The following is a 22030-nucleotide window of genomic DNA, read 5'->3' on the forward strand; positions in this document are numbered from 1 at the left end:
TCACGTTTTCTTGTCATTCCCTTTGGTGGAGGCTTTTGCCGTTTCATTTGTCCACCAGTGAGGGTGAAGAATGGCTTTCTATGATGAAGTGAGGCTGTGGACTTGAGATCAAAGGTAGGGAAGATAAGCCATAACTGGAAGCAGAGTGTAGGAACAGCAACAGCAGTCAGAGCAACTCCAAGCACTTGTAACAAATCACAAGGTGGTATGTAGTACTTGGCCTTTTCTTACTATGTAGCTTAACAGCAATTCGTAGGAGCACTGAAGAACGTAACTTTGGGCTTTCACCACTGACTATATGAGAATGCTCCATCTTACACTTTACTATAGCTTTGAAACATTAACCCCTTCTTACAGGGCAACAGACTAATATTCCACAATGCTATTAAGACCACAGCATGATAAAGAAGGCCAACAGAACCCTGGGCAGCATTAGGAGAAGCGTTGTCAGCAGGTTGATGGAGGTGACCCTTCCCCTCTACTCAGCACTGGTGAGACAGATCTGGAGAGCTGGGTCCAGTGCTGGGCTCCCCAGTACAAGACATGGACACACTGGAGCAAATCCAGCAAAGACCCACAATGATGAAGGCCCACGATGATGAAGGATCCTCTGACATACAATGGTGAGTAGAGAGAGCTGGGACTATTCAGCCTGAAGAGAAGACTCAGGTGGATCTTACCAATATTTATAAATACCTGACAGGGGGGTGCAAAGAAGGCAGAGCCAGGCTCTTTTCAGTGGTGGCCAGTGACAGAACAAGAGGCAATGAGCACAAACTGAAACACAATAAATTCTGTACGAATATAAGAAAAATCTTTTTTACTGTCCAGGTGGTAACACACTGGATCTGGCTGCCCAGAGAAGCCGTGGAGTCTCCATCCTTGGAGATATTGTAAACCCAGCTGGACACAGTCCCGGGCAACCTGCTGTAGCTGACCCTGGTTACGAAAATTCGCAACTGGCCCATGCCGACTAAGGAGAGAGGCTAGCATGCAAAGTACAGAATTAAAGAGGAATTCTTTTATTCATGTGCATGAGGTGTCCCATTCAAATTAGGGCACCCAGAATGTAGTTTTACAAGTGTTTCAAGCATTCAGGTGCAAAACAATTTGACTAATTGCCACTTAATAAACTCACACTACTAATCATAGTAAAACTTTGCAGAGCAACTATATTTCTATGGTGTCATTGTCCACCTGCTTCTCTATTGGTCAGACAGCCCTGGAGTCGGTCTTGCTATAGTTACTTACCTAGGGTGACAGACAATGGGAGGGTTTAAAAGACGTGTTAGAGGAGCTAGGATACTGGCATTATTTTGGTTGTGCAGGGGTATCTTTTATCCTTCATGGACAGCTTTTAAGATTCTGAGAAGCAAAGTCCTTATCTCAGGGGCTAGGCTGTCCTCCTCCTCCTTATGATGAGCTGGGATAATTTAGTTTGCTTGCTTAAGCGTGGCTATTCAGTATACAATGTAAACAAAGCATATCTTTTTAAATAAAGTTAATACAATTATACACTATGAAGATTAATTGGCATAATAGTTAAAGAATGAGATTTTCCTAACACCCTTCTTTGAGCAGGAGTTGGACTAAATGGTCTCCAGAGGTGCTTTCCAGCCTCAGCCTTGCTGTGTCTCTGTGACCACAGCGAAAGAGATGATTAGTAGGTAGTTCTCAGCAAAAAAGACACTGGCAGTTACGGCACAACAAGTTCATGTTAATGTAAAGAGAATGTATGCTTCCATTAACCACCCTCTGGAAACATGAGTGGCCAGCTAAGATAGATATGAAGGCAAAATACAAGCACAGCACTGTGTGTGTACCTCCATGCTTTACCTGTAGAAAGCTGAACCTTGAAAAGGAAAGAGCTTATTTTATAATCTCAGGTTAAAAATCTTTTTTGTTTTAAGTAGCTTTAATCTTTTTTATTTCTTTTTGCCTTGCTCCGATGAAATACAATCACATATTTTCTTTGGACTTTCTTCAGTGTTAGCACAATTTCTTTGGAAATCTGTCACCACACTGCCATCAAGGCGTCTATATCATACATCTTTCTGGGAGCTAGAGGGCAATGGCTTCCCACAGGACATGGCAGGAGGCTCTGGGTAACTATGCTTGGGACAGAGAAAAGCAGAAAAGGAAAGGAGCTAATAGTAGCAAACACTAATTTTTTCTGACAGACATGTGAATTGAGCACATCCCAGATGACTTGTACATTTGAAGGGTGACTGATTCCTGAATCCTGTCTCCTATAAGAGGCCTCCTGATTTCTAACAGCTACTTTCTAGGTAGCTAAATAGCTGTGTTGAGAATATTTTTGGAGCCAACCAAAGATTTTTTTTAATGCCATTGTATTTTTTAGTATATTCCCTACTCACACATGAAAAACTGCAGAATGCTGTTCATAAGTGCCTCTTAAAAACATTGCAGTGCAGGATCCAGTCTTTATCACTGGGTGACAATTTAACAGTCCGTGTCAGTTTATACAGAAATGTATGCTCAACAAGTAGTTCTTCATAAAGACTCCTGAGTGTATGGAATTAGCCCAACTGTTACAGAGTAGAAGCTCTGCTCCTTCACTGCCTTTCTGTGGAAGCCATAAGCCTTTTCTAGAGGGCAACAGAACTGCAGCAAAAGTTTCCAAACACTTCACAGACAGATATAAAGGGCTCACATTGTAAGCAACGAAACTGATGCAGTCTTGGGATGGAAAGTGACAGTTGTGCTGTGTCTTTAAAAGAATAAGGAAAAAAAGCAGAGGATCATTTCTTTATTAGAATCTGTGGTGGTAAATAAACAATAGACAAGAAGTGTAGAAGAAAAATATAAGATTAGACATCTAAGGAGTCCATTCAAGTATAAATTTGCATCACAGTTCAGTTAAACATGCAGTGCAAATACCAGCATGTTGGAAATCCTGCTCCACCTAAAAAGATAATATGTATGTATCTCTTCAAGCGATGTGCTGCATTCCATGGCAAAGTACAATGCTGCTGGTCACAGTGGATCTCATAACTCAGATACAATTTAATGTAGAAATATTAGGGCAGGGCTTCCAAACTAGAGCACCTCTATACAATAGCATACCCCAACCAAAACTGAACACATGTTCTTATTTAGAAAAGTACTGTCTAATGTCAACACTGAGATTCTCATCAAGGTACATATTTTATATTTCCTGTAGTTCTAAAAAGTAGCTTCTATATAACTTTTCTCTGTTTTGATAGCAAATGAATAAGGTGGTTATGCTAAGTCAAAACAACAGCTTACTTGGGAGAAAACCAAAATTGTGTTGGACATAATTCTTGTCTTTTCCTTAGAGCTACACTTTCCTCTTTAACTTCACCTTGATGATTTTTTATATTTATCAAATCATATTCAATTCAAAACCTGGACTTCGAGCACTTTCCAAGTCCTTTAAGCCTGTCATCCTTAGTCCCATCTGCAAGTTGTATCTAAAAGTACAGAACATTCCAATTACATTCAAATATTCCAGATCACTATTCTAAACAGCAGGCTAGGACAGTTAGAAAACTGGACTTCATTCGAAATTCCTTTCAAGTGTGTCTGAAAGGTACAGCCAAATGAGGAAAGCCTTTGAGAAGCAACATAAACGAAACAAAAAGTTTAGAAAAGGGTTAAAAAAATGTTTTATCTTGATGGGAAAAGATACCAAGAAAGATTAAAGAAGCCTTATAATATGTAGAAAAAGTTCTAACAAAAGGGGCTGTGATCACTTTTTCTCCATCTCTAATAAGATAAGGAAAAGAGAAGACGTACTTAATATATATAGGAAGGCAACAAAGCTGGTGAAAGGACTGGAAGGAATGTCCTATGAGGAGCAGCTAAGGATTTTGGTCTTGTCTGGTTTGGAGAAAAGGAGGCTGAGGGGCAACGTCATTGCTCTTTACAGCTTCTGGAGGAGGGGAAGTGGAGAGCGAGGTGCCAGTCTCCTCCCCCTGGTATCCAGTGACAGGAGGCACACGAGTGGTTCAAAGCTGTGCCGGGGGAGGTTTAGACTGGACTTCAGGAAGCATTTCTTTACCAAGAAGGTGGTCAAACACTGGAACTGGCTCCATAGAGAGGTGATCAATGCCCCAAGCCTGTCAGTGTTTAAGAGGCGTTTGGACAATGCCCTTAATAACATGCTTTAACTTGGTCAGCCCCGAAGTGGTCAGGCAGTTGGACTAGACGATTGTTGTAAATCCCTTCCAACTGAATACTGAATTCTACCCTATTCTATCCTATTCTAGATTAAATAGTTTAGGTCCTCAGAGAGGTCTGCAGGTTCATTCCCTTCAGACACCTGGTAGTGTGGCTTCCTCCAATTCTTTGACTCCCCAGGTGCCCTGGACATGGTGTTCATTGCTGGCCATACAGCTCAGGTAGCCTGAGTAACATATGTTGGAGTCCAGCCCCTCAAGGGTCCTTGCTGCCTGTCTGTACTTCTACCAGCACTCAAGCTACTAATTCAGCCAGGTTTGCACAAACTGCGGTCATAGCAGCATGTATCCTCACAAAAATACTACCCAGCACCCATCTCCATCTGCCTGCCAGCATACGAAGGGCATACAGAGTACCATTTGTCAACCATGCCTATTCAGGAAAACAGGAAAAAAAAAAGAGTACTCAGGAAAGGTCTTTGCTCTAACTTCATCAGTCAAGGATATCATCTACCTAGGAGTTCCACCACAAGAAATAGGAATAAGGGATGCAATGCATAATTTTATAACAAAAGGCATAAACAGAGAGGGAAATTGTAAGGGTTGGAAAGGAGCTGTGTATTTCCTAAAGAGGCAGCTAACCAGGTAACAGCAGTGTTTCAGGTCACAGTGCCCAAGTCTTTTAAGGAGGCGGTTACCTTACAAAAGATAACAGCAAAAAACAAGGCAAGTTAGGAGCAATCAGAGCCATTTCACAACTACATGTTAGAGCCTTCCCATACTTTGACTGACATCGCAGAACACAAAAGAATATGCATAACATTTTCGGCTGTTGTTTGTGTAGATTTTGGTAGCCTTCAAATGCACATGTCCATACAAATATGTGGTTTTACAGCACCTTCCACTGGTATGGTCTGGCCCATGCTAGTAAGGAGCTCAAGCAATCTCACAGAAAGCTGGCCACATCTGATCAGTCCATAGACTAAGCTGAAATGTAACAAAGTGCTTCAGTTCCTCGGACCAGCTCACTACACAATTATACAGTGCAAGAGAAGAGGCCAGAGTTGAGGAAGGATGATACTGCTTCAAACCCTACTGAGATCACAAGCTGCCAGGGAATGTCAGGTTAAATGTTGGTGCAGGGAACGAATCACCACATCAGCCCACACAACACAGCTTGGGGAAAGAGTACCATGCCATACAGTCAGGAAACAGCCAGCAATTTAAGGAAGTGAAACTAACACCCACAGAGTGGCTCAGCAGATAACTGGTGGGCAATAATCAGAGGAGTACAGCTGCTCTTTACATGAGCTCTAATTATGTAGAGACATGGTTATGCCTGTGGAGATTCCCTCAGGCTGCAAGCTCACCAGAGTGCACAACCGAGCAAGGCTGGTGTGAGTCCCAATCCAAACATCAGTTCTGCTATCTGTTAAACCAAGAACTACACAGAATGACCTATGCCGACCTGCCTACTGCTCCTAAAACACCAGCAGGTCCTACTGTCTCTGGACTGGTTGCTATTAGCATTAGAGTGCTTGCAAGACTCATCCACTGCAGAAAATTATTATTTGCAGTTCACTCAACTTTCTCTGTTCAGCAACTGAGAATTTAAGTAAATGCCAGGGAAAGTATCTTCCCATGGGCCAGTGGCAGCAGGCAGCAAAACATGGAGAATACAATGCAGTGAGCACTGTATACATATTTTTGGGTGTTTCTGATTGGCATTTGTAATTTCATTTTCACTTCCTTTCTTAAGAGAGAAGCCACAGGAAGCACAACCCTAGAAAGGAGGAGAGTAACATGCAGGAAGTTTTGAGAAAGAACTGAAGGGACGATGATGGACAAACAAAGGAAATTACAAGATACATGGCCAGAAACTCACATCGGCAACAGGAAAATACAGGCCTATGTGACTAGTAAGTCTTTTTAAAGAAAAGTTGAGAGGCTGTTGCCAGAGTAGACACAGAAGGTATTTACCTCTGAAAAGGAAAAGCTCTGGAGGCCTCTGTGTGACATCCACACCTGAAAAATAGAGCAGATGCTGGAACAGATAAGTATCAGTATGTATCTGTAGGACATCAAGGAGAAACAACATAAGAAATGGGTGAGAAGTAACAGGGCATAGAGTAAAGAAAAAAGCTGAACTAAAACAAAAAGAAAGGGAATAAGAAACGAGTAAATAAGTTTTGTAAAAGGTCATGCAAATGTTTTTTTCACTAATAAGATGCTCAAGGAACTGGCTGGATTATTTCAAGTGTTGATGTACAACATGATAGAAGGAATTATTAAGGTGACAGAAATACAGTGAGGTAATAATCATGGAATATAGGTGTCAAAAGATCCAATAAATGTTGAAGTGCCAGATTAATATTGTACCTATAATGATTTGACAAATATAAAGAAATTAGAGGAAATAGCAGGAATCAAAATAACTCTGGAATCTCTTATAACTGGAAACTTGGGAACTGCTGGCAGTCTGATCTACAGATCACACTGGATATGAACAGTGAACTCTAATTTCAGTAGGCAAAGAAAATGCAGAAGGGATGGTATCATTATGGGAATTACTAATACACATTAGAGAACAAATCCTATGAGTTGCAATGGGGGACAAGATTTTAGCAGTGAGTTTCCACCCCAGTCGCTGAGAAACAGGGTAGTATTTTTTACTCAGTTTTTCTGAGTAATGAGACTGCAAGGAAAGACCTGATGTACAATAAGAATTTTTATTTTAATAATGAAGTCATTCTAGAAGAGTTGATTTTTTGCTGGAGAATCACATCAACAAACTTCATGCTTAAATGTCTGCAAATGTCAACTGAAGGGAAAAAACTTGTGGGAAGGGGATGCTGCTGTTGGCCAAACAGGCAAGACACACCATATCAAAACAGCAGACCTGGTTAATGAAAATAGCTAACACACACACACACACACACAAAACAACAAAAAACAAACAAACAAAAAAACCAAACAAAACCAAACAAAATCACCAACCTTTTGAAACAATGGATGAAAAGCTTAGTCAATGCACAGAGAATAGAACAGCTAAAGAGGAGTCTGTCTAACGTGACTGGTAGGATTGAAGCTGACTAGTGGTAATGATTGATGAGAAAACACAGCTAGCCAGGTGTACCAACAATGTTCTGGTTAATATGAGGATATATTGTCTGCATAGCCTCCCAAGCCAGCAGCCTCCAACACAGGGTATGTAACCCAGAACACCAGGCAAGTCACTCTAACTAGCACCAGAGTTATGACCCTACTAGGATGAAGCTGGGGAAACTCAACAGCCCCTCTGGGGCAACAACTCAGTTTGGGCATTGCTCAGATTCCTACAGATGAGAAGTAACCAGCTGCCTCAGCAAGCACACACAGCTACAGGGAGAAAACTTTAATGATCTCCAGGGAAGCAGACTATGCCTATATAAACAAAAACACCTGCCAGAGAGAGCAGTTGCTCTCCCCCAGGCAAAAGGCTGTGGTGCTTCACATCCACAGTGCTCAGGGCCAGCAGATGCTGCACTTCATGGCACTTGGTGTTCTCTGAGTCCCACGTGCTAAGTCAAAGACAGTATTATTGTTTCTTATAGTTTTCATACCAGAAAATGTTATGAAATAATAATTCATATAATTAATATATGATATAATTCAAATAATTAACATCATGTCAGTCCTGCACCAATCCCTGAAAAGGATGTTTTTACTGCATCACATCAAGCATTAGTTTGTATCCCTTGGCCTTGACATGTGAATATATGGAACTGTTTAATGTACAGCCATACCATTCTATCTGCTGAGGATGCATTCCTGAAAAGTGCAGCAATTAGGGATTCAATAGGTAGTGGTATAATTTTTCTGGTAAGAATTTGTGCAATAGCAGACAGGTGCATGCCAAGACTTAAGAAATAGCTGAAGTACATAGGAAAGCATATAAGGATAGAAAGCAGTACTAATATGATCAGCGTCAACAACTGGAAGAGATGCTTACTTTTCCACAGGTGGTTTAGTGGTGGCTGGAGATGCTGCTTGCTTTCTAAAACTTGCAGTACCCTGGTGACCCTACCCAGTTGTTCTCAGAACAGATATAATTCTGAAGGATTGTGGTGGGTTGACCTGAGCTGGCTGCCAGTTGCCCACCCAGCCACCCTCTCACTTCCCCTCCTCAGCAGGATAGGGGAGAAAATAAGATGCTAAAGCTCCTGGGTCAGGAAAAAGCCAGACAGATAACTTACCAGTTACCATTATTTGAATTGGGAAAAAATTAATTTAACTCATTGCCATTTAAAATAGAGTTGGATGGTGAGAAACAAGAAAAAACTCTCCTCCTTGGGTTTCTTCTCCCACGTCACTAGCAATAGAATGAGAGGAAATGGCCTCAAGCTGCATCAGGGGAGGTTTAGATTGGATATTAGGAAAAATTTCTTTACTGACAGAGTGGTCAGGCATTGGAACAGGCTGCCCAGAGAGGTGGTGGAGTCACCATCCCTGGAGGTATTTAAGACATGTAGACGTGGCACTTCAGGGCATGGTGGTGCTGGGTTGATGGTTGGACTTGATGATCCTAGAGGTCTTTTCCAACCTTAATGATTCTATGATTCTATGAACCTCCCCCCACCCTACTCCATTTTCCCAGGCTCAACTTCACTCCTCCTTTCTCAACTCTCCCACCTCCTCCCTCCGCCACCCCAAGCGGCACAGGGGGATGGGGAATGGGGGACTGTGATCAGTTCATAACAGTTTGGTCAGTCCATAGCTGTTCCTCTTTGCTGCTCCTTCCTCCTCACAGTTTTTCCCTGTCCCAGCTGCACTCCTTCCCACAGGCTGCAGTCCTTCGTCAACTACTCCAGTGTGGGTCCTTACACCCAGGACAAGGATTTTCAACCTCTTCTGTGGGATTTGACACACAACTGCTAGTGAGAGCACTCCTGCTGCCACCCTCCTAAACACATGTGTTTTAATGGTCATCATTACCTTCCTCAGAAGCCTGCTACTTATTGTGGTCATTCAAAACAGTCAAGGACAAAGGATGAAAAAACAGGGTAATGGCAGTGCTCAGTGGAGTAGGGTATGGTAAGGTCTGCGTCAGTACTGTGAAACATTAGAAGTAGAAGCAGTCAATAGCAGGGTATTACAACATAAAGCTTGTTCACTGGGCACTGGAGCACAATACAGTACAATACAAGCACACTGCCCAAGGGAAAACATTTCTGGAGTAAACTATCCACAGAACTATACCCAAGTTACACTTCAAATCAAACTAGTTGTTTGCTCCAAAGAAGGAGACCAGGAGTCAACTAACATCATTGCAGTGTGGGAAATCAAGCAACCAAGATGAGAAGCAAGTCAGTAAGCATGATTATTTTAAAGTGTCTATATTGAAGAGTATTCACATCTCTTGTATTCGCATCTCTTGTATTATTTCCCCCTCATTCCAGGAAAGTTCTGATTGTTTAAGACCATACGTCTAATTAATTGCATTTTATTATCTCAGTATTGCTAAGTATTGGTGTTTCCTAATTTCTCAAGCTTCTGGATAGTAGCTCAGGACAAGGCTGTCTGAACAGAATTCTAGAACAGAATCCTTGCATTAATATCCTAAGAGAATCCAAACAGGAAGTTAGGAAGAGGCAGACCGGAAGCAACCTTTGTTGGTAAAAGGGGTGGAGAGCAGTAGAACCTCCCAAACACCCTGTATCTTTCTATTTCTCTGCAACACCCAGCTTCTGGCTTGCCCAGTCTACAGCAGTTAGACACCGTGTGGAAGGGTAAAACAGAAGCATGCAACGAAAAGGTAAGGAATAATAAATATTCTCTAGCAGGCACTCTCATTTCTCTCCTCTAGAGATGGATGTTTGCCACTGGGAAAAACTGATCATGTCTAGCAATGCTCTATCCTTCCTACTATTTCTGACCCCAGACTTCTGTTAGAAGTTTATAAATTCATTTTAGTTTTTGTTGGTTTTGTTTCCCCCCCCCCCCCCCCAATACTTTAGAAAAGCAGTTCAGCTGAATTGTAGCTGTTGGGTTTCCTGCTTGAACAAAATGCATGTACTGAACAACTATATGAAAAAACCTGCAGAACCGAACAGTTACAGTAAGTACATGCATATTTACTTCTAAGCTGGAATATATGAAGATCTGATACCATTTCTTTTCTCTTTTTTTAGACATTAATTTTATATAGAAGATGATCTATAATCTACTAAAACAAACTCTTCCAAATCTGTTAAATATCTGCACATGAAAAGTGGTTGTTACTAGACTACAGTGAAGTAATCCCAAGGAGTATGTCCTCAAATAAATTATTCTGCAGAAATAATATGATAGAATTGTTCCATGTTGGAAAAGGACGTCTTTAAAGTATTTCATTCAGCCAGATTCATTAACTAGCTGGTAACATGAAACGTAGAAACACTGCGTCAAGTCTGGGAAACGAAAGTATTGCATTCTGGAGCTTTATCTCATTAGGGGGGCTCTAAACACTAAAATGTGGAGTAACTATTTTAAGGACATAGACATGTTTGCTTTTATGTCAGGAGTAAATTGTGCCTTTACTAGAAAGTTTAAGTTTGGTGGGAATTAAAGTAATACTTTTACATTGCATGGTTGAACACTGCCTCTGAGCAGAAGTGCTTTAGTTTCAGTTTCTTTTCTCAGCTTTGAGATACCCAGGGTGGAGTTACTGGTGAATATGATAGCTACTTCAGTCATGGATTAAAAACATTTAGCTTCTTTCCTCCTGCACCCTCAGTTTTTGACAATAAGTTACCATAATGGCATTTAAAGAACTAGAAACTACTTCTTTTTCTACGAGCAAAAGGGATGGTCTGTTAAGGGAAAATGCAACTGCAAGCTTCTGTAGCCTGCAGCCCCACTTTTTTTCTCTGCTGTCACAGTTCATTAGTTAAATCAGGTGGCAGCTTGGCCAAAGGTAGGACAGCTCTTTTCCTGCACTAGCTATAAGAAATCTTTATTATTGCTTCTCATTAAAGTTTACAGTTTAGGAAATCAAATAATAGACTGAGGAAAGCATGTCACTAGGATGACTTAGATAACCAAGTGTTCCTTCAGAAAACAAAATTTCATTGAAAAGAATCTCAGAAGTCATTTTGTCTTAGGAACACTCAGCTACGAATAAGAAAAGGTTCATGGAGGACACCATTACCACTAATGCAACAGCTGTAGCTGGGTGCAATTCCATAAAGTAAAAGTTTTGGATGAATATAATTCTTCCAAAGGAAGGGAGAGGTTAAAGTAAAATTAGACACTATTAAGGGGAATTATTTTATTTTATTGTGCTTCTTTTTTTAAAGTTTTTGTAAAAAGTCCACATTTACTAAGACCAAGTGGATTGTAAGATGCTCTTCTTCCTGTCACTTATCTCCACAAATGCTGCTGAACTACTTGGTTTCATTTAATTTGAGAAACCTTAGTGAACGCAAAAGGTACTGAAAAGGCAATATGGAAAAGATTTTCCTTTCACTTGCAATAGCAACAGCTGAATAATCACAGCAGTACACCCTGATGTCTCTTTGTAGTGTTATTCAAGCAAATTCTGTACCTAATTCTGTACATTTAAGGGTAAAAATAAAAAGGTTGGATTTACATGCGCAGATGATTTTTCTTCCTCACCAAATTGGGAACCTAATGAGAGCCATTTGGGACATGTAGACAACATTATGGGTGAAGGGTTGGACTCAAAGCATTGTAGTAAATGGGGTAACACCTGGCTGGTGGCCAGTCACTGGTGGCATTCTCCAGGGCTCAATTTTAGGGCCCATTCTCTTCAATGGACACAGGAGTTGAGCGCACACTAAACAGGTTTGCCAATGATATTAAATTAAGAGGAGCCATTGATTGAGAGTCTTTACAGATAGATCTTGACGGATTAGAGTGCTGGGCAGTCACCAACCATATGAAATGTAATGAGGACAAATGCTGGATTCTGCACCTGGGAAAATATAATCCTGGATGTACGTATAGATTGGAGGACAAGAGGCTGGAGTGCAGCCCTGTAGAACAGGATCTGGGGGTTTTGGTTGATGGTGAGCACAATAAGAGTCAACAATGTGCCCTGGTGCCCAAAAGGGCCAACGGTATCCTGGGGTGCATTAGGCACAGTATAGTAAACTGGTCAAAAGAAGTGATTGTCCCACTATACTTCGCATTGGTGTGCCCTCACCTCAAGTACTGTGTGCAGTTTTGGGCTCCACAATATAAAATATAAAAATATTGCAATGGAAGGAAACAAAGATAGTGAAAGGACTAGAGGGCATGACTTATGAGGAGTGGCTGAGGATACTAGGTTTGTTCAGCTTAGAAAAGAGGAGGCTGAGAGGTGACCTCATTGCTGTCTACAAATTCCTTGTGAGGTGGAGCAGAGAGGGAGGTGCTGATCTCTTCTGTCTGGTGTCCAGTGATAGAACATGACAGAATGGCTTAAAGCTGGATCAGGAGAAGTTCAGATTGGATATTAGGAAAAAATTATTCGCTGAGACGGTAGGCAAGCACTGGAACAAGCTCCCCAGGGAAGTGGCCGTGGCCCTAAGCCTGTCAGTGTTCAGGAAGTGTTTGGACAATGCTCTTAGATATGTGATTTAACTTTTAGGTTGTCCTCTGTGGAGTCAGGAGTTGCACTTGATGATCCTTGTGGGTCTCCTGCAACTCAGGATCTATGATTCTATGATTTCATGATTTTTTTATTATTATTGGATAGCCCATACAACCACAAAGAGGTGTTGAAATGACCACAAATAGGTATCAGTCACAAGATTTGTGTGGTGTCAGCTACAGAAGTGGTTTAAAAACAGGATTCAAATAAAATCACTCTGTAATAAATCTGTCTTTTATAAGGCTAATGCCTTATATATGATCTTACTTCACATTACCATGATGTCCCCTAATTGAATTGTAGTATTCCATGTGGCAGATTACATTAATGAAGAAATTAATGGTTGATAATAGCAAGGAAATACATGTTATTCAGTTAATAGGCTATTATAAATAATTTGTTTAGCAATTTTGTGTTTTTTTCCTTAAAGAATGGAAAACACTAACGCTGAAAAAAAAGAGAAATCACATTCATATCAACATATTGGACAGTGGACAAAAGAGGAAGTCAAACAATGGGCAACTGAAGTTATTAAGATTGACCAGAAATATGCAGAAATCCTGTTTAAACAAGCTGTGACTGGTTCTAGTTTGAAACTGGCAACTAAAGCAGATTTTGTAGACATGGGCATACCTCATGGGCCTGCTCTTGAAATAATAGATTTCCTGAAAAAACATGACATTCTAGCTCAAGGTTCAAACCAGGCTGTGGAACAAGAAGGCACTGAGCAGAGTCTTGACGAAGGAGAAGATGGAGAAATTGCTAAGAAAGAATGCAAGAAGAAATATCAGTCATTGTATTCCAGTATACTGCATGATTCTAAGACGGAGCCCATAGAAGACAAAAAAGCAATGAAGCCAGCTGACGAACAGAATGCATCAGAGAAGCCACTGTCAAGCAGCCAGCACCCAACTGGAAAGATGTGTATGCCATATCCTTTTGATAATTTCAGTGATGGTACTCGATACATACAGTATAATATCCTTAATGTCCCTGAAACAGGGCCACTCAATCTCATTGATCCAGCACATGAATTCAAATTACTTACCAACACAGAGAAGGCACTAGAAGAGGATATCATGATGAAATTTAGCAATGAAGTCTTTAGATTCGCTGCAGCCTGCATGAACTCCCGCACAAATGGCACTATTCATTTTGGAGTACGTGACAATCCACATGGGGAAATTGAAGGAATAGAAGTCACCAAGAAGGAAGCATATGTTGATCATTTTAATAAATTCATTGGAAAGTACTTTATCAGCAATTACACCAGCATTGCAAAAGCTTGCATTAGACAACCTAGATTTGTGGAAGTATTATTACAAAATGGAACTCCATCACATAGGTTTGTCATTGAAATAGATGTTGTTCCCAGCCACTGCCACTGTGGCACAAAATATTTCTGTACCAACACATATGAATATGATAGTAAGTGTTGGATAAAAACTGTCTTCATCCGGGATGGAGCTAGTTCCAAAAATATCAAAAAAACAAAAGAATTTGAAACTTTTAAAGGTACCTTGACATCTTTAGCAGATTCTCGTAAAAGAGCAGAGGAAGAACATAATTTAAAGCAAAAGAAGTCAATGAATGAAGGACTAAAGCTAGTTAGTCTGCTCACAGGTAACAGGGACTCACTAGATAGCTCTTATTATGACTACTACATTTTGGTAACAAACAAGTGTCACCCAAGTCAAACTTCACACTTAGACTTTTTACAGGAAATAAAGTGGTTTGCTGTGCTTGACTTTGATTCTGAATCAGAAATGAATGGTGTGTTCAAGACTTACAAAAAAAATCGAAATGCCAAACCTCACTTCCCAGATTATTATGAAAACAAGGTGGGCTCAGCTTCTGAACAAGCTGAAAAACTGAAACTGCATCAGGAGACCAACTGGATTTTTTGCAATGGTGGATCAGACTTCAAAGGCAATAATGAACTACCATTAGATCCCACTTCATGGCAACGAGACAGAGCTGCTGGTGTCAGAAAAATGATTTCATTTCTTTCACACAAAGATGTAAAGCAGAGTGGAAAGTTTTTAATAGTGTTTCTTTTGCTTTCCACAGTGGAAGATCCAGCAGATCCCCTTACTGAGACTTTTATGACATTTTACCAAGAATTAAAGGGACTAGAATACATTGTCTCTATTTGCATTGGTGCAGGTACATACCAGCGATGGAAAGATCTTCTGCATGCTAGAGGCATTAGTGAGGAAGCATTGTCATACAAATGTGTTTCTAATTTAACCCTGCAAATGGTAAATGGTACCATCATAAAATTAAAATCAATGACACACTCTTCTGAAAGACTTCTGCCCTCTGTTGGTCATTCTACTGTTCTTCTAAAGAAGAAAGAAGACTCCATGGCAGCATTGGAAATACTTTGTGAAAATGAATGCAAAAACACAGGAATAGAGGAGGATGCGGATAAGTTTAAGAATTTCCTGAAAGAGCGGGAAGAAGATTTTTATCGAGGTGGTAAAGTATCCTGGTGGAATTTCTATTTTGCTTCTGAAAATTATACTTCAGATTTTATCAGAAGGGACAGTTATGAAAAGCTTGAACACCTAATTGTGTCTTCATTTAACAGTGCTAATCAATCACCTGTAAAAATTATCAACCTTTACCACCACCCAGGCTGTGGTGGGACAACATTAGCTATGCATATCCTTTGGGATCTTCGGAAACAATTCAGATGTGCTGTTCTGAAAAACAAACAAAGTGATTTGGGGACACAGTTGACAACTTTACTCACCTGTGGAGCTAACAATGACACAGGCTATTTACCAGTGTTACTTCTTGTAGATGATTTTGAAGAGGAAGAAAGCATCTATTTTCTGCAGAAAGAAATTCAGGCAGCTATAATAGAAAAATGCATTCCATATGTAAATCCTTTAGTGATCATTCTAAACTGTATGAGATCTCAGAATCCTGATGAAAATTCAAGAATCAATTCCTCGAACAGTATTTCTTTAAAACATATCCTTTCTGAAAAAGAGCAAAGGGCCTTTGATCAGAAACTAAAATATATTGAAAAGGTGCATCAAAATCCTGACAATTTCTATGCATTTATGATTATGAAGAAAAACTTTGATACACAGTACATTAAAAAAGTGGTAAAAAATACCTTGCATAACTTGAATACTGCCTCTAAAGAAGCACAACTTGTTTGCTATCTGACACTGCTAAACGCATATGTAAGAACATCTACAGTTTCAATATCACTATGTGAAGAATTCTTAGGAATTAATTCTCGAGAGATTGGCTGCAGTAAAGATAAATTGATAGAAAAGATGAAAATTTGTTCCAATATTCTAATATATGATCAGGTACATGAATACACAAGATACAAAGGTCTTCGTATCATTCACCCATTGATAGCATCTCACTGCCTAACAGAATTGAAACTAACCTATGACTTGCCTAAAAGTGAAATTACATTGCATTTATTGAAAGAAGATCTATTTTATAAGTCTTCATTAAAGCAAGACAAACTTATTCGTGATACACAAACCCTGCTGATTACTAGACAGCGCAAGGAACATGGTGATGAGTCAGACACATTGTTTTCCCCCTTAATTGAAGCCATTCATAGGGAAGAGAAGAGTGGTAATGTGGAATGTGTGTTAAAACAAGCATCCGCTAGATTTGAGCAAAATGCTTACATTTGCCAAGCCTTAGCAAGATACTTCTACATTAAAGAAAGGAAATTTGACTCTGCATTATACTGGGCCAAAGCAGCCAAACAAAGAGCACCACACAATTCATACATATCAGATACACTAGGTCAAGTCTTTAAAAATAAGCTGAGAACCGCAGAGTCCAAAGCAAAGAGTGCAGTCCTGAGAGCTGAGGAACTGGAATACTTGCTAGAGCTTGCTCAGAATGCTTCAAATGCATTCAGAGAATCGCAGCAACAAGCTGAAAATGCAGGCAATGAACAATATTCACATCATCAAAAGTTTAAAAGAAAGTTTGAAACTTACAATACTGCTGGTTATCAGGGTGAGATAGAAACTGGTCTTTATGTTATTGATGTCCTTCGGCAAGTTCCTTTTTTCAGAAAGGACTTACAGTGTAGAAAAAATATGATAAAGTATCTTTCAGGAAATACTGATTTGGCTGTAGATAACACAGAGGGTGAAATGGTCAAGGTTCTTGAATGTTATACCAGCTTTTTATGTAATTTGCGGTCACGGTTGAAAAGGGCATTTGACTTCTTTGAAGATTACTTTGTGTTTTTCAAAACACAGACCAATGAAAAAGAAGTTGTAGATGCAAAATTGTATGAGAAGGTTCAAGAGCGTTTCACCAAATACAAAGAAATATTTTGTGATTTCAGTTTTGAGCAACTGAAAAGTCAACAGGTCTCAAAGTGGCCCATGTCTCAGCATATAAAAGCATACAGGGACACTGTGGAGGCTTCCAAAGCAGGCTCCTTTTCTGGCATTTTGGAATACCTCCACAGAAATCACCGAAATGATGACGGAGAAATAGAAGACATAGTAGAAGCATATGCATTTTTGTGTGAGGAGAATGCACAAGCAACTCTGAAAGACAAACAGAATTTAATTTTGGCAAATGTTGTTCTGAACTGCATTAAACCTATAACAGCTAATTTATATTCTAAGCTGGAAAGTCTGCTTCTAAACATTCTGCAGGAAGTGGAACCAACCTCACATTGTGTAGAGCCTTTCTTCCTAGCATCCTTGTTTTTCTGGCCCCAAAATATAAAACAACTAAATGAAGAATCCAGCAAAATGGAAACTTTTGTTAGACGCTTAAGTGAGTCTTTCAAAGAGCTCTATGGAACCCTGCATCGTTCCAGGCAGCCTGTGGCCCTTTTCTATCTGGCAAAAGGCAGTGGCCTGAACAGATTTGTTCACAAAGGAAAAATTGATCAGCTTTTTCGTTCACTTTCAGAACAGGACCTGAATTCCCTCTGGCAGAGTGGAAATATCTGGAAGGAACAGGCTGTTCAAGATCTTTTGCTTCCTTTGCATGGAAGAGCTGAGGGTAAGGTTATCTACATAGACTATGGCAGCAATGAAACCTTTAGGATACCAGTGCAGCCTGTTCCCTCATGCCTATTGAAAAATGGCCCAAACATAGAAAGAGTGTCTTTTTACCTTGCGTTTTCCATTGCTGGTCTCCTGGCATACAACACACAAAGCCTGTCATTAAGACAATAGGTATTCCAGTTTCTCAGCTACAAGGCTTTTTCAGGCAAAATTGTCCTTTAACTGTTTTTTGGTTTGGTTGGTTTTTGGTCAACAATTGCAAATAACAACCTCAGGGTGTCCATTATATTTCTTTCCTCACTATGTTAGTCTTTTAGTCCCATGCAGAATTGTGTCTCTACTGTCATAACTGCTGTTTGGACAGTCAGTCAAACTGAAATGTTGGTGCAGTTAGTCCTGTAGACTGGTCACTACTACCCAAAGTTCTTTGGTTGATAACAACATGAGCTATCATTCCAAAAAATATATAAAAATTAAAAAAGAGAGAGAATTCTAAAAAAGAATATTTTGAAAATGTTATCTTTAAATACCATCACTTTTAAGAACCCTACTGTCTTGCTAGCTTTTTTGCCATTGCTGTAAGGAAGGATGTGTCACCACAATTTTCATACTCTTCTATAAGTAATGTAAGAACAAGGAATGTATGTTAGAAAACACGTATCATGTAACATTTCTTGATGCTCCATTGTATCTGATGTCATTTTGGCACACAGGTAATGTAAAAGGCCATTCAGTTATAAAGCAGCATTGTTTTCTACGTTGTTATTTTTCATGCTTGAATAATGTAATGCACTTGCATATAGGCCTGTATTAATAGCCAAGCTGTACGTGTTGTGAAAGGACAGAAGTTCTGGTGTTTTACCTTCTCAGGGCATTTCTAAATATGTGATTATTAAAGATACCACTACTTTCTGCTGTACTGTAAAAGCACACAGTTGGCATTTGATGTCCATATTAAATAGATTTTATTCTTTTGTGGTGGGTCTTCTGCTTTATATAAAATTCATCCAGTTTGGTCATTCCTTTCCATATAAATTCCACTAGTGATGGATTTCTTATCAACTCTGATCCTTGCAAAAATCGGCAATTTAAATGCTTAAAGTGGTCATTGATTGCACTATCTCCCTCGTGTATAAAACTGCCTGCTGTTTAGACACAATTAATGTTCCAAAAAAGGAAAAGATATCAGTGAAAAACACCAGAAACAAGAAGTTACTACTGTTACACTTTGCTCTACATGCATACAATTCATGAAAACCAGAGTTCAATGCAATGAACTGCCTGAAAGAGGTCTGCAGGATGGCTTTTTCATCACCCCACAAGTTCTCTTTGCTCTTTGTGTCTGGCAAGGAGGCAGGCAAAAATAAGTGACATGTCAACAGATTAGTAAAAACAAATTGACAAAAATAATAAAGCAGGGGACCATTCTGCTCTAGTGCAGCTCTTCTTTTAGTTGTAAATATGGATAAGGAGTTTTATTTTATAATCCAGACTGCTTTTTAACTCTAGCCAAAATATATTTCTCTTGGCAAGAATGCACTTCATTTTAACCTGTATCCACTTTGTCTCTAACAGTATATTTCTATTTCAGATAGAGTGCTATAGGATCAATTTTCATGATAATACATTATTTGTTCTAGTTAGCCCTCAGGATATGACCATACAATTTATCCATTACTAAAGTATTTACCCTTCCAAATAAAGATAATTTGCCATGTTTTCATGGCAGTTGAAGACTTCAGTCTTCATCTCAGTCAGTCACATCTTCTTGGAACTGCGAATATTTTTATGTGCTGGAACTCCGCTGAGCTGTGTAGGGTGGCACATCGGGCACACCCAGCAGGGTGCGGTGGCAGGCGGCTGCAGGCTGCCTCATGGCGGGAGGCCATGAGCCACCCTGGGCCCATTGCAGCCAGTTCCAGCACTGGTGTGAGCACCCCATCGCCTACCAAACCTCCACTATCAGACAAGTTTAAGAAAAGCAGCAGCTGTGTTGGGCAGGAGAAACGGTGGAGGAGATGGTGTTGGAGGGAGAGGGACGTTGTTGGGGCATGGCTGGAGGCACACTTCTGCAAAGGAGCGACCCACACCAGGGCAGGGACACCCCTGAGGAACTGCAGCCCATGGGTGACCCATGCCTGGGCAGAGGAAACAAGAAGGAAGGAGCAGCAGAGAATCAGAAGAAACGAATCAGAAGCAAGGAGTGGCAAAAATAAACCGCTACACACTGAGACCTACCTCCTCCGCTGCGGGCCCGTCACCTTGGCATGAGGATTGGAAAGGACTGAGCAGAAGTGAAAACAAGGGGAGCTGCAGCTAGGAAGGGGGAAGGAGAGGTGTTGTACTGAAGCTAAAAGGGGAAGAAAGGCATTTCCCTAAGTGTTTGCTTAGTTGTTTGTCTTCTTGGTTTCTCAATACCCCAATCAGTAATTAAATATTTATGTTAATAGGCAATAAATTAAGTAAAACTCCCCAAGTTGAGACTTTTTGCCTGCAACGTGTGTACATTTACTAATAACCCTTGGGATCTGGTACAGTGAGTGCATTACATGCTAGACACTGCACTTCATGCCTGTGTGAGTTTACAGAAATACATATTTTATTGTACATATCAGGCTGTTTGTTATAAAATTGTACTTTTATCAGCAGTAGTCCTTAATAAATACAGATATTTGATAAAACCCTTAATTGCACACTGTGGAACTGTATTTGCTGACAAGTATCACACACAAAGGCTGACAGAATTGCTTTTTACAAGGACTTCCTATTTTCCATTACTTATTAAGACCATTTTTTTCATGGCTCATAACTTTGTTAATCTTTGTATTTTGAAAACTAAGCTCTCCCATGCCAAATATCTGCCTCAGATATTAATTAAAGCCAAAGGCTCTGTAGCTTCCAAGTGTGAGGTCAAGAAAAAAATATGTTGCATTGCCTGTGTGAAACAACTCTACCAGCTTTTTCCAGCACACTCAGGAATTCTTTGGAGTGGTGTTTAAAAAAAGGTTTACTCTGGTAGGAGAAAAAAAGGTAGAAGTGAGGGGACATTTGTCTGCATAAGCTTAATTTTACCTGCTTGTGAGGCCTGAAAAAACTGGCATTTATGGCATATGCAAACTTGGGTTTTAACAGCAGAGTCTATACACAGGTGACAGCCCCAGAAGTTGCAGGTCTGGGCCGTGATGGGCCAAGTCAAAGCCAAGAGCTCAGCCCTGTCCTCAGTGCTGAGTCTAGAAACCTGGAGGAGACAACCTGGTTGTACAGGAGCCAAAGCCAGGTCTGCAGGAAGCAGGAGAGGCAGGGAGGCCCAGGAAGCTGTTTGACTTTCACAAGCTATAGTGATACTATCTCAGCAGCTCCCCCCAGTGCGCTAATGGTGCAGCCAGGCAGGGTCCCCGCTGCGCCCAAGCAGCATTTGTGGACTGTGAACTCCTGTGTAGGAACAGGAGCTGAGGAGTCCTCTCCTGGTGGAGCATGAGGCCTGCAAAACTCAGTTTGAGGGGGGAAAATTGGGAGTACTGAGGATCCTTGTCTATCTAAAATCAGAGCTAGAAATACAGAACATGGAGAGGGCTTGACAACTGGTGACAGAAAGGAAAATTTCCACTAGGGAAGTCTTAGGGGAAACAGACTGGGGCACGGCTGCTAAGATTTAGGTTGAGAACAGTGGCAGGGTCTAGACTAGGCAAGAGGGAAAAAGAACTGAGAAACAGATAGCAGAAGGTGATGGGACAAGAGGCAGATATGGAGAGGCATGATGCTTGAGGGAAAGAAGCTCAATGGAACAAAAAAGCACACAAGGGGGAAGGGAAAAAACAAGGTCAGCTGCTGGCACGCAGACTAGCAATCACACCAGCTGACTGAGCCACAGAAAAGGTGTGCACAGGGGTGTGCAAAGTCCCTCAGTTCTACGTCCGAAGGGGATTGTACTTCCTACAGGAATACTCCCTGGGCCAAAGACTCTCAAGATGTGCCACCAGAGCAGGGACTGTAGGGCTTATAAGGTCAGACAGAACAAATAGAGATTCTCTAGAAAAAAGAATGTGAGGACATGCTGTCTTCTAATAGATAAAAGGCTGATGCAAAGAGGCTGATAAAAATGAAGGTAGTAAAATGTTCTCCAGGTGCCAGGTGGGCATGGAGTGAAAGTAAAAACATACCACAGGAAGGATTCAAACTATACCTCAGAAAAAAAAACAAACAAACAAACAACAACAAGCCAAAAGTAT

General features: G+C 40.4%; 1 protein-coding gene across 2 annotated transcripts; it reads left to right on the forward strand.

Annotated features, from left to right (window-relative positions):
* Positions 1–9819: 9819 nt before the first annotated feature.
* SAMD9L (sterile alpha motif domain containing 9 like) lies at positions 9820–20489 on the forward strand. 2 transcript variants are annotated; one of them, XM_064444615.1, is made up of 3 exons: positions 9830–9957; positions 10160–10260; positions 13208–20489. In XM_064444615.1, the coding sequence occupies exon 3, from the start codon at positions 13209–13211 to the stop codon at positions 17970–17972; it is 4764 nt and encodes a 1587-aa protein (XP_064300685.1). In that variant the 5' UTR covers positions 9830–9957; positions 10160–10260; position 13208; the 3' UTR covers positions 17973–20489. The 2 variants fall into 2 exon arrangements, with proteins under 2 accessions (XP_009510531.2, XP_064300685.1); XM_009512236.2 differs by lacking the exon at positions 10160–10260 and having other exon boundaries at positions 9820–9957.
* Positions 20490–22030: the final 1541 nt, after the last annotated feature.

Source organism: Phalacrocorax carbo, chromosome 2 (genome assembly GCF_963921805.1).
Source record: "Phalacrocorax carbo chromosome 2, bPhaCar2.1, whole genome shotgun sequence".
Lineage (NCBI taxonomy): Eukaryota > Metazoa > Chordata > Aves > Suliformes > Phalacrocoracidae > Phalacrocorax > Phalacrocorax carbo.

What these genes read in the sequence shown, in the direction of transcription:
- SAMD9L (XM_009512236.2), top strand. Translation starts at nt 13,209, where the DNA reads ATGGAAAACACTAACGCTGAAAAAAAAGAGAAATCACATTCATATCAA.